This window comes from Lepisosteus oculatus, chromosome 9 (assembly GCF_040954835.1).
Source record: "Lepisosteus oculatus isolate fLepOcu1 chromosome 9, fLepOcu1.hap2, whole genome shotgun sequence".
Taxonomy (NCBI): domain Eukaryota; kingdom Metazoa; phylum Chordata; class Actinopteri; order Semionotiformes; family Lepisosteidae; genus Lepisosteus; species Lepisosteus oculatus.
This window is the reverse complement of record NC_090704.1, coordinates 35506051-35518173: the sequence shown is the minus strand read 5'-3', so window position 1 is coordinate 35518173 and position 12123 is coordinate 35506051. Positions and strand designations below refer to the sequence as shown.

The 12123-nt window shown below is 41.4% G+C and overlaps 1 protein-coding gene across 4 annotated transcripts in view; it reads right to left on the bottom strand.

The window, feature by feature from the left end:
- Window positions 1-10975, bottom strand: part of si:ch73-366l1.5 (FILIA-N KH-like domain-containing protein) — a 49457-nt gene extending 38482 nt beyond the window's left edge. For 2 of the 4 annotated variants that reach the window (XR_001479464.2, XM_015356314.2), the window contains exon 1: window positions 10295-10974. Coding sequence is in view for 3 of the 4 variants with exons in the window: in XM_015356314.2 (XP_015211800.2) it covers window positions 10295-10756 (462 nt within the window). In the remaining variant the exon portion in view is untranslated. Of the gene's footprint in view, window positions 1-10294 lie in introns of all 4 variants that reach the window. The other 2 variants (XM_006635330.3, XM_015356316.2) reach the window with 2 other exon arrangements.
- Between the last annotated feature and the right edge of the window lie 1148 nt (window positions 10976-12123).

Below are 12123 nucleotides of genomic sequence, written 5' to 3'. Positions count from 1 at the left end.
GTGAGATAGAGAAAGCCTTTCTTCACTTCTCTCCACACAGACTTCACTTGTTCCTGCTTCACTGCTCTCCTGGTTGTAGTAGATTACAGCGCGAGAGGCAGATCGCAGATTTAGACAAATCGGAGCAAAAGCAAAGATGGACAGGAAAGACTTCAGTCCCGTATTCTGAAACAGGAGATATTCGCATCGGGCTGGTTTACACCACCAGAGAAGTTAAAAACAAAAAACTCTTTCAAACAAAATGAGAGAAACCAATGGCAAACAGATTTTTGTGTCTATCCAAAATGTTTCTTTGCATTATCCGTAACACAGAGAAGACTCGTTTATTTCATCGTGCTGCTGAATTTTCCTGAAATTGCCCCAAATGAAATGGACATCAGAAAGCATGAAGCAGGGATACCTAACCCTGCTTTACATACTTCAACTGCAAAGAGTAGCACAGAAGTCCACGCCGATGGTATAATCACACTGCGGGCAGGGAATGAACGAGGAACAAACCCACAACACATGGCTTGCCTGATGCCAGAGTTATATTAACTCAGCTTTTAAACATGGCTCTCTCTGCACAAACATGAAAAGGGAAAGGGAAAAAAAATGTTCCTTTTGGCCCTGTGTGCGCACACCCAAGGATTTCAATTCACAGTGATGTTCGGTTTTCCAGATACAGATGTTGGATTAGGCCACTAACTAGGACTTTCCCTTGCTACATGTTTCAGCATTCAGGAGAGTAACACAGGTTTCATGTTAAGAGGATTGCTTTAAGAAAAATGAATTACTTTTGACATTTCAGGAAATGTCTGTGTAGGGAGACATGAGCAGGGCTTACATGAGCTGTAAGAGAGTTTCCAGGTTATAAAGCTATTATTTTTATTGTTTAAGATCAGCCAAAAGCTTACACAGGCTTAGCCGGGCTTCACACCAAGGTCCTCTTGGGAAATATTTTGGGGTGCACAGTGCAGGCTCAGTACAGGAAAGAAAACAGGAAGTTTATGGTGTTGCATATGCACGTGAGCTCATTTTATTAGACACATATGTACCATAGGGCCTTATGCAATAACGCCACTCATACAAAGGGCTCCTGTATTACTTGTTGCCGAAGGGAAGGATAAGCAAGTATTCAGAAAGGAAATTTAATCACTCCAGCACCAGTACATCTGTTCTACTTCAGTGAATCACTTAAAATTGGTATTCAGTTCTGAAACCAGAACTAATAAAACAGAAAGACAGGAACTAGGCACAGCCAGCACTCAAAGCAATAGGACATTACATCAGACAGAGGCAGACTTTAAATGTTCCTTCCATTCAATGAATTTCCACTGTCTATTGTGCAACATAATCTTAATAAACACAGACCACAGGGTCTTCAAAATCAGGATTAATTAAGCGAATAAACTCCTAGATGGGCCAGATAAAAGATTAGCTGCAGGAAGAACATACAAACTCCATACCGAAGGTGCACCAGACAAGAACTGAATCTAAGAACCAAGAGCTGTGAGGCAGCTGTGCTAACCACTCTGTCACACTGGGTCCCTGCCTCATGTATTTTACATTTAATACATGTGGTACAGAATATGCAAAGTCAAGTGCAAACAAAAAGGTTTCAGACTTGCTATGTATTCACATTTAAAGGTCTTCATACTGTATTTCCACTCCCAGCTCTCAATTGCTTAATTTGACAAATCAGTCAAATGTAAAAGGATGTAAAATGTGAAAATCCTTGATCCACCCCGTAAAAAGTCTTTCCTACACATAAAGCATATTTTTGTGTGTATTGTTCGCTTTTTAATCTGTGCTGTATACCTGAGTAATCCCACTACAGCAGCTTCAAAACAAGCTTAAGAAGCCAGGCAACCTCATGCAATTGTGACATCAGTTCAGCTGCCTTCAAACAGGAGGAGGTACCACTATCACTTCTGTGACATGCCAACAAATGGCTTGAAACGGATTTGCTATTTGTTGATATGACTGGTCTGATCGTAAAAAAAAAACAGAAACCCAGATCAACTATTGAAATTGCTGCATCACCTTCCTGAGTGCCAAGATGAAAGTAGCAGGCTGAACACAGGTTTCGGACTCTGCCTTGTTTTGGACTGTAATGCACTTCACACATGGATAGATTATCAAAAACACATGGGTTTTAATGTTATTTGGTGCACATGAGCATATTGTTTATTTACAACTAAATCCACAAGCACACAATTGTGGAATTATAGTGAAACTGCCCCTCTAACCACTAAATATACATCAACCGAAAGGAATTAGTTTCCTCCTTGTGCAGGAACACGGACCATTGTGCCAGAGTCCTAGCTGGGACTGACTGGAATATGACCTCCTTTTCCATCTGTAGCTTCATCTCTGTACTGAGCTGGGGAGCCAAAACTGGTTTGCCAATTTGAGTGTCACAATATTGTATATGACATTCTGAAATCAGGATTTTGATGGCCTTCGCCCAGTTAAGCGGCTCTTCTGGTCTTATTTCCCACTCCTTGAATAACACCCTCTTAAATTTAGTAGTTCAAAAGGGTGCCACTGGCCCAACAGCTTCTGGCCATTCACTTGTTTCCTGGGTGCAGTAAAACGTTTTGAATGCAAGAGACAATTTTCCATGTGAAATAATGTAGGACACTAACCTTAGCCCTAACCATGAAACTGACTTACTATCTATATATGCATTAATAACATTCTGATCTCAATTTTTAGGAAATTAACCATTAATTAAAAACCTAATAAATCTGTACGCAACTTCATCTGTGACCAAAAACGGCTATCTCCGAGACCAGGGATATCAAGGCCCCTGCCTGCCTCCCTCATTACTGCTCAAGGAAGGCTGAGGAGAGCGGCACAGAAGGGAAATTCCATCAGGACAAGGTCAATGGAAACAGACCAATAAGAACAGAGACACTCAGATTCCATTGTAAGCAGAAAATACCAGGAGAAACACGAGGAAACAAGAAATGGAGGAATTTCCTGGAAAATGACCATGGTGGAGTTCTTTCCTTCTTATATTCAGTATACCCCAGGTTTAAACAAATCAAAACTTTAGATGCTGTGCAGGATAGAAAAACAACTGCTAATGAGATATATACACATCTGCCTTCTTTGCTATAAAACTGAAATATTACTGTCTTTTCCTTAAACGTCTCAGATTATCGAACTGGAAAATCTACTTCCCCTTCTGTGGAATCGATTTGGAATTGATCCTATATTTGACAAGCTGCCATTGTAGACTTGTTGCTTACATTGTTTCAGTGTCTATACTGGCAGGAGAATACACCTTTTACTTATTTCAACCCTGGATAGCTGTCTTAACACTGTAACCATCACCAGATTACACAGATACCACAGCACCCAGCGCACCTCTAGATGAAAGCTCACGTCAAGAAGACCAGATTGGCTTGAATTCCCATTTCATACCGAGACCTCCCAAAAGCAAATGAATTAGCTGCCCAGTTTTGATAATCACAAGAAATTTGACAGAAACAGTTAAAAAGGATGGCAAGCAGGACAAAAGTACAAAGGGAAAATACATTTGTTTTTCTGTTAGGAAAGGTTCTGCAGGTTCTTACATTGACATACAAGAGTACTCAGCTGTCTAGTGCATTATTAAATGAAGCACAGTACTGTAACTATCATTCATCAGTATACATGGGTCTGTGGTTCAATTTTCAGTTTTAGGACTGAGACTTTATATTCTGTAAACCTGGCTAGTGACATACTCTGTATAATTAACACATATCGGCACAGCGTCTCTCTATGGCAAATGTGTACCCTACAATTTGACTGGCATCCCATCCAGGGTATATCCTGCCTTGCGCCCAATTGCATGCTGGGATAGGCTCCGGCTCCCGAGAGATCCTGACTTGGATAAAGAGGTTAGAAAAAGGAGACATCTCCGTGACAGAGTAATTGTGTTACACAACTGCTCTAAAGAATATTTCAAAGTCTCAATGAAAGAAAAGTTAAAGAATTCTAAATATACTGAATGCCCACTCATAGCTGTTTTCTACAGGTGCAGCATGGACCTTCTGCAGAAGAAGTTAGGACACCGGCGCACTCATTCAGCTTATAAAGAACGAACCGAGATACAGTTACATACACTATTCTGCCATAAGTGGATTATCACTTTAGGATTGAAAACTATGTTTTAACAGGTATATAACAAACATACTTAACATTACAGTTTAAATGCATATTGAATATGCCTTTATTTCTTAACAGCTGGATCACTGGTATACAAATACTGCTCACATTACTACAGGAAATTCAGTCTTGTGCACAAACGCAGCAGAAAATCTGAGACAAATGTGTTTATAAAGAATTGCAAGTCATCTACATAAGTAAATATAATATACAAAATAGGACTGTAAATACACTGGTCCACCCACTGTGTAACCAAAACCCATTAAGTAACGCAAATTATTTAAAATTCTGTCTCGGGGAAAAACACGATTAAGTACACTAGGCTAAAAGAGACTAAATTGAGGCGCTCTGTAGTGTGCCAAAGAAGACTGCAGAGAATCTGGCAGCAGGGAGAATTTTTTCCCATCTGAAAACACTGCCATTTAGGGTGGACTTTTCGTTCCAGGACTGATGCAACCACATGCAAGACTTTCACATGATTCTGGGGGGGGGGGGGCTGAGGTCTTCAGAGAGATCTCATTCGCTGAAGAGAACTGGTAGTACTGATGCCTTCTCAAATGGGAAGGACAAACAAGGAGGCAGAACCAGAAATTAAACAAAATTCCCCCCTGCAATGCCATAAAATCCAACCAAAATATTGTTTCCATATGAACTTCCAACCTAAAACAGCCAGTATGATCCCATACAAATGCTACTATAATACTGCTGCAGCCCTTGCACCTGCCTGGGAGAGAAGGGAATGACACATATTAGAGTATGTAAGACATGTGCATGGCCCAGTCATCGCTTTCTTCTTGTTCCAACACCTCAGAACGCTAACAGCAGGCCTTGCCCATCGAACAGTTGGAAGACATTCCCCTTGAGACCAACCCCTCCTTGACAGGACCTCAACAGCCAGCTGGGGGGTCTTTGCTCACCTGAAGTTCCTTTTGCCATCCTATACCATCCTCCAACAACTGTGGGCCTGGCACCTCAACAGTCCGGACCTGCCCTGCCAACCTCGAGGTCAGAAACAGTGCCAATACACTTTCAAGTAGTCTTTGGTAAGACCACATGAACTATCAGCTGGACAGCAATTTAAGAGCTGCTCGTACCAATAAAGGATAAAATCATATAGGGCTGGAAGGTTCAGCGTTTCACACAAAAAGGATGCAGGTTAACACAGAACCCCTCATCATCATCATCATAATCTTTTTGTGTTCCACTGCAATATAAAGTAAATGAATTGGTTTAAACAATATAGCAGCAAGAATCCAAGAAAGGTTCATGGACGTCCTATGGGAACAACTATCTGAAATGCAGACCAATGGCATCTGTCTCCAGTGCATAAAAGAACAAAGAATAGTTCCAGTGGCTTTACCTAGCAACTCGGCTGCCCAGCAACCTCAGCTCTCTGCCAGTGTGGATGATGTTACGTGAGTCCAAGGGTCAATAAGCAAAGCTGAGCATTAAAGCCATGGAAAAAGCAAACACCCATAAATCTGATGCCAACAGGCGACACTGTACAACATGACAATTCTCCAAGCGCCTCTATTGAAATGTTTTTTCCAACCCCATTTCCTTCCTTTGCGTAGACTTGAGAAGGGAGAGAGGCAGATGAATGACCTATGTAAATAAAAACCCCATTTAAAAACCAAAGTGTCGTATTTTTCCGTACAGTTTGATAATGGAGCCATTTTCAATAAATCAACAGAATACAAATAAGGTTCTCTTCTCCCAGATTAGCTGAGACAGGCGTGCAAGAGGAGAACAGAAGCATTTCCAAATTGTCCTGTCCCTTAAAAAACACCTGCTCATCACGCCACAGAGGGTCTGGGCTGGATTAGAAGGTTCCTCAACACTGTAAAAGGGACAAGGAGGAGAAACAGTCTCTCCTGTTATAGAAAAGGCTTTTAGAGATGCACACTGACTGTTAAAATCAGAGATTAAGCAGAGCCATTTGCCCCCTGATGAAGAAGTTGGTTGGTGCTCTCTCAGAACACTGCACTTCATGAGAAACCACACAAGCCATTGATTCCTGAGAAGCCATACAAAAAACCGTGCCTAAACTGTACATCATCTTGATACAACCAATTTCTTCATCAACTGATAATTGCGGAGGGTGATCATGAAAGTACTATTTTTTTGGGGAAGAGATTTCCGTGTTAGACGGCAAGAAAGCAAACCCATGGCTTTTGAGTAAAACTATTTTGTGCATTTCAATAGAACACCTTGTGTTTTTGCTGTAAATACAGCTTGTACTGTACAATGCAAATGATGTACTGTAAATGAAAGTGAAAACAGGTTATATATATTTTGTAAACACATTTACTGCAAATTACGTAAAAACACAAATGTACATTGACAGAAGTGAAGAATGCTGGCCTGTGGTCTGTCACGTTTGATGGATGACCAGAGATGATAAACATTTGTTCCTAAAGGAATCTTCTGGTACCAAATTTATACCTTCTGACTTTGGAAGGTCAGCTTTACAGTAAATTTACACAGCCCTATTCTTCATAGAGGCTTTACTTGTGTTTGGAGCTTGCTGGCCTGGTTTAAGATACTTCCTCTCTAGAAAGAAAAGCCAGTATTTGTGAAGACTTTATTTTGGTAAAAACTAATGGCTCTAAACTCTTAATTCAAATGTTCTAATGGATTTACAGAGCAGAACAAGGACACAGTCATTAAAAATGTAACATCTCTAAAGTGATACATTTAAAAAGTTAGTCAAACATTTGTTTTCTAGTTATGATGTCAAAATAGGTTTGCTTTCTTGATATTTTTGGTAAAGCATCAATATCAACACTTGACAGCAACCCCCCCCAGATCAAGGTGAAGATGATTCTTTTAAGACAATTCCATCTTCCAACAGTGTGATTTAATCACATTTTCCTGTCTGGGAGCTGTAAAACTACACTAAAAAGAATGGTTTAAATCATCTTATGAACTTGTTTATTTCTTCCTCAGTTCTTTCTACTTAACATACCAGTTGACTGTATCCCAGGTCCTCCACACCCGACAGAAATGTGCTCTTAGCCTTGGTTTCTGAGCTGTTTCTTCAATCATGGCCATCTGTGGAATGCTAGGCCATTTTTTTGCCAGTGTTTCCTGGGGTTTCACAGTTTGGCAGTGCCTTATTCCATGGTCAGCAGAAAAGGAACGCAGCAAAATGTGTTTCTAATTACGCACAGAAAAACCACACAGTGGAACATAATCGGCTCTTATTTGGTTCAAAATGCAAATGTTGGAGATTGTTTAGGTGTTTAGCAACAAAGTTAATGCACTCAAAAGCTTCACAAAGAGCAATACCTACCTCTGTAGAAGTGCTCTCTAAAACATCTTCCCCTATTTCTCGAAACACCTTTAACATCTTTTGACTTAAAACATCAAAGGCATTCTACACCTAGACAGAGAAGCAGACTTAATCTGCCCCCTGCCTCCATGCAAAAGTTTATTATAGTGTTTTATGCACAGGCCTGTAATTAATCACCCTGTATGCAACCAACAATTCCATTCACTTCATTATTGCACCAAAGAAAAATAGTTGGGAATTGTTCTCTGATATATCTGCTAAAGGATAGTTAATATAATATTAAATACTTCACTAAGACTAGTCTGTGAATTTACAGCACCCTCATTTTTGACAGGTGGCATCTTATGATGACAGTATAAGTTCTATCACTCTTATCCTCAAATAAACATGCTGACTTTCAGAAACACACCGATAAGTTTTGGGGGAGTTTTGAACAAATTTGAGTCAGCTAAGCCAAGTAAGCTCTGTAGGACCTGGGCTGAACACTTCAGGGCATTTAATTATTTAATTTCATAATCAAAACAACGCAAATAGTCAGACTGAGCCTGAACATCTTGCTATTCTGCCAAGGGCAATCAATTGGCCAGTTTTCTCAACTTTATGATGCTTTGTGCACCCAGTCACAAGTGGGTTTTTCTGTACATAATGAGAAAACTGACAGCTCAACCTCTTGTCTATAAGAGACTGACTTTGCAACAATATGTGAAACTAATGCAATTTTAATCACCAAGTAAATGGACACCAATCCTGTTCAACATTCAAACAGCAGAATTTCTAAATGATTACCATAACCCCTTAGACCTTTTTTTTGTTGTTTTGATTGATAGGCAAGAAATCACATGCCTTAACACAGGCAGGACAACGTCCTAAAGAGTCACATCCAAAATACCTGCCAATATGCCAGAGACCCTGCTGGAGTTCTTAATGCTGATGAAAGACTGGGAAGCTGGTCAATACGATTGGCAAAGCTCTGCACATTTTTTACGCCAAACCGAAGGGAATCGAAACCTCACCAAACTAGAGAGATCAATAGCCGTTTTTAAAATGCTTGCAAAGCATGTTATGCGGGTATTTTAGCCAGCAATGAATTTTGTTTTCAGTAGCAATTCTGGTCCACTTGAGCAGGACACAGTTAATCCTAATGAAGAAGAAAGATGAGAAAGCCATTGAGCCCATCATGCTTGTTTGGTTGCCAGTGACCACCCCAGCTGAGGTATCCGCTTTGACAACGAGGATAGGCAGCTTGCTCCACCACCACCCCCTAAAATAAAGAAATTTCTTCCATTCCCAGTATCAAATGCCACTTTCCCTTGTGTCCACCCACTTGAGCATTGTAGCAGAATGCAGAGTCATAGTTGTTGCTTGTTTATAGGAGATTTGGGAATGCTGTTACTGTTACAGTTATTAGGAAGCAGACCTCAGGGGATTAATAACCCATTTCCAGGACTGCCTGAGCACAATCATCACACACATTCCAGTCAATCTTGTGGAGGAAATGGAAACTAGCAAATGTGAATTCTAATGGGGTTAACTCACACCCAGCCAGCACCCCAGGAGCCAGTCAGGACAGACAGCTGTCCACTGGATCTGCAAGATCTTTTCACAGTCCATCGGCTTCTCCAGCGCTGCGATACAGCAGCTGCAAATTCCATACCAAGGATTCCAAACACTATGGGCACTCATCGAGGCCCTGCCACACTGTCACATCACTTTTTGCCAGCCACAGCATGGCACAGATAACAGGCTCATGTTTGAGAAAAACCAATGAGCTCATTCACATGATCTTCACAGATCATGAGCAGCCAGGCTCAGACACTAAACTTATGAATCACTGACGTAGAAGAGTACATAAATGTCAAATTTCAACTACATTAAAGACGCTCCTTATGTCGCACCACTCCACTCCTCCTAAAACATCTCGGGCAAAATACGAAGGTTAGCTCTAACTGGAGATTCTATACTTTTAGGGCTCCCCCATTACGGACTGAAATTGCCAACATTAATATCAGCTGTCCATGTTGATGATGAGGCATTCCAATCCCGACGCACGTTTTTCCTGAAAAAATGCAGAACGTTTCTGACACCATCCAGACTGAGCGCAAGACGCCTTACAGTTTGAATTATAACGTTGTGCAGAGAGTATCAGGTCAATACTCAAGGCTGATTTCTGCTCTTATTACCTAGTTAAAATAAAAAGTCGGGGTATTAAGTTGGAGATGCCAACATCATTCGAAATAGACAGTAGAAAATGCACTCCGCTGTTTTGAACAGACTAATAACGCCAAGTTCATTTCAGGCATGCGTGCTAAGAGGTTTGTGTACATTAACTGGGATAATCCTGAAAAACAGAAGGCGCACCATGTGTGAAAGAAACGGTTTTTATACATGAGCGGTTCTATGCCTTCGCCACTGCCTGAGAAGAAGCTAATACATCTAAATCATTAAACGTCTCGGAAGGGCGGATTATTCTAGAAACAACCTGGAATCCCCGCGTTACAAAGTAGCGTCCAGACATGCAAGAGGGTAGCTGGCGTTCTCAGGATTTCTTGCCTTAAGTAAAAGCAACAGTCCATTTTGAAATATTTGCTGTTGACTAGCTACCCAACTTCTGGAAGAATGTATAGTTAGTATAAATAATGCAAGGCGAAAGGAATTTGTTTTTGGCCAGCTGACAAGTTTTTCCTCCATTTTAAACAACAATGATGTTTAATCGACTACAACGACATGGGGTCTGCAAACTTCGTGCACTATACGCGTGTCCAACATGAACGCATTGCATTTTGGCGTCTGCGTCCTGAACGGGAAAGTGGACCCCACCTTTTTAACAAAAACGTAGTAAAACAATTGAGTTTTCCTTACTTGACTTTCCGTTTTCGCAATACTCTCGTCGAGTACCGTGTCTTCCCGCACCGATGCTTTCTCGGCTTCTTGCCGCGTGTGCTCCTTGTTCACCTCTCCATCCTCGGCTCCTATCTCCTCTACACCCTTGGCACCTCCAGCGACTGTCTCTGCCTTTTCTCTCGGCTCAGCAGGCTGCTCCGTCTTCGCCGCGTCTCCTTTCGCCTCTTCGCCCTTTACGTCTTCCTCTCGACTTACCGTCGCTGGTTCTTTTTCGTCCGTTTCGGACCTCTCCCCGTCTCCAGGATCCCCCTCCGCGTTTGCCTTGTCACTCTGAGCCCCGTCCGCCTCGTCCTCAGGCTTGCACGGTTCTTTCTCGGCTGGGGCAGACTTCATTTTGAGAAATACAGATGCTAAGATAATGGCAAATAAAGTGAATATAATTGTCGATGTAACTATGTACATATCTATGGCAACATCCATGATGATCTATTGCTCCGATTTTCAATTTGTTTTTCTTGGCTGTTTTAAGTGCAGTCTCGCTTATACGCTATTCTTTGCACGCAGCTCTGCACAGTCCGGCAAATGGCCCTGGTCTCCTTTCAAGCTCTAAGAACTGTGCTGGTCAGTTGCGCTTCTGTGTAGCATCACTACTGATTCCACAGACAGATGTTCTCGCTGCACCGCTACAACATAATGCGGGATCCTGTTTCAAAACAGAGCGTCATTTCCTACAGCCCTCCCAGCGCACCGCCTTCTTAAAGGAACCGTTTCTCTCCGTTGTGTTTTGTTAATTACTATTCAGGAAAAATGTGTTCGTCACTGTTTAGCCAGTTTAGCCTGACCCAGCTGCGCGGGGGTTAAGTTGTATCAATGAGGCGCATACTAAATTTACTGTTTTAGACACAGAGAACTGGCATCTACGAATATACGAGTTAGCGTTAAGTCTTCGATGAAAGGACGACACCTTCATTTCGATTATTCCCTGTTAAATAATAGAATGAACTAATTATTGACAGGCCATTCGTTTTTAAAGGTTAAAGCGATGAGACAGATATGCAGTTTGTGTGTTACACTACAGAAATCTGTCACAACAATGTAGCTATTGTCTGTAGTACTGCAGACATACACTAAGTGTTAGTAATGGCTCAGTACGTTACTTAAGACACAGTACGTTAAACGTTATGTTTTAAAACAAGATATTCCTCGTATACTTATGCCGGTTTGGCGCCGACTAACCTGCAAACCTATATAAGACTACCTGCTTATTGAAAATGGATGGATTAACATAGGAATTTGTTCCAAAGATCTCATCCTGTTTTGACTTTGGCAGGTCAGCACACTGGTTAGCATTGCTACCTCACAGGGCTGAGGGCCAGGGATCAATCCTTTGGCTGCAATCTGTGTGGAGGTCTTCCCAGGTGTGTGTGGGTTTTCTCTGGTGCTTAGGTTTCCTTTCACAGGCCAAAGATGTATGAGTTAGTCAACTGGCTTCTGAGAAAAACGACCCTGTAATGGACCGGTCCAATCCAGGATGTACCTTGCCTTGTGATCGTTGCTTGCTGGGATAGGCTCCCCCCATGACCTTGTATTTTGGTAAAGCCACTAGAATAGATGAGCATCAAGGAACTTGCTTCAACAACATGGCAGGGTAACTTCTCTCAGACACACACAGCCCTTTCTGTAAAGAATATCTTCAGTCTTGAATGCACATCCTCTTTATTTGGTATTTATACCTCTGGAACCATGATTACTTGTGTTGTGAAGAATACTTGACCTTTGTTTTGAAGTAACCTGACTCCACTGATCAAGACAAAATTAATTAATTAATTAATTAATTGCTTACACTT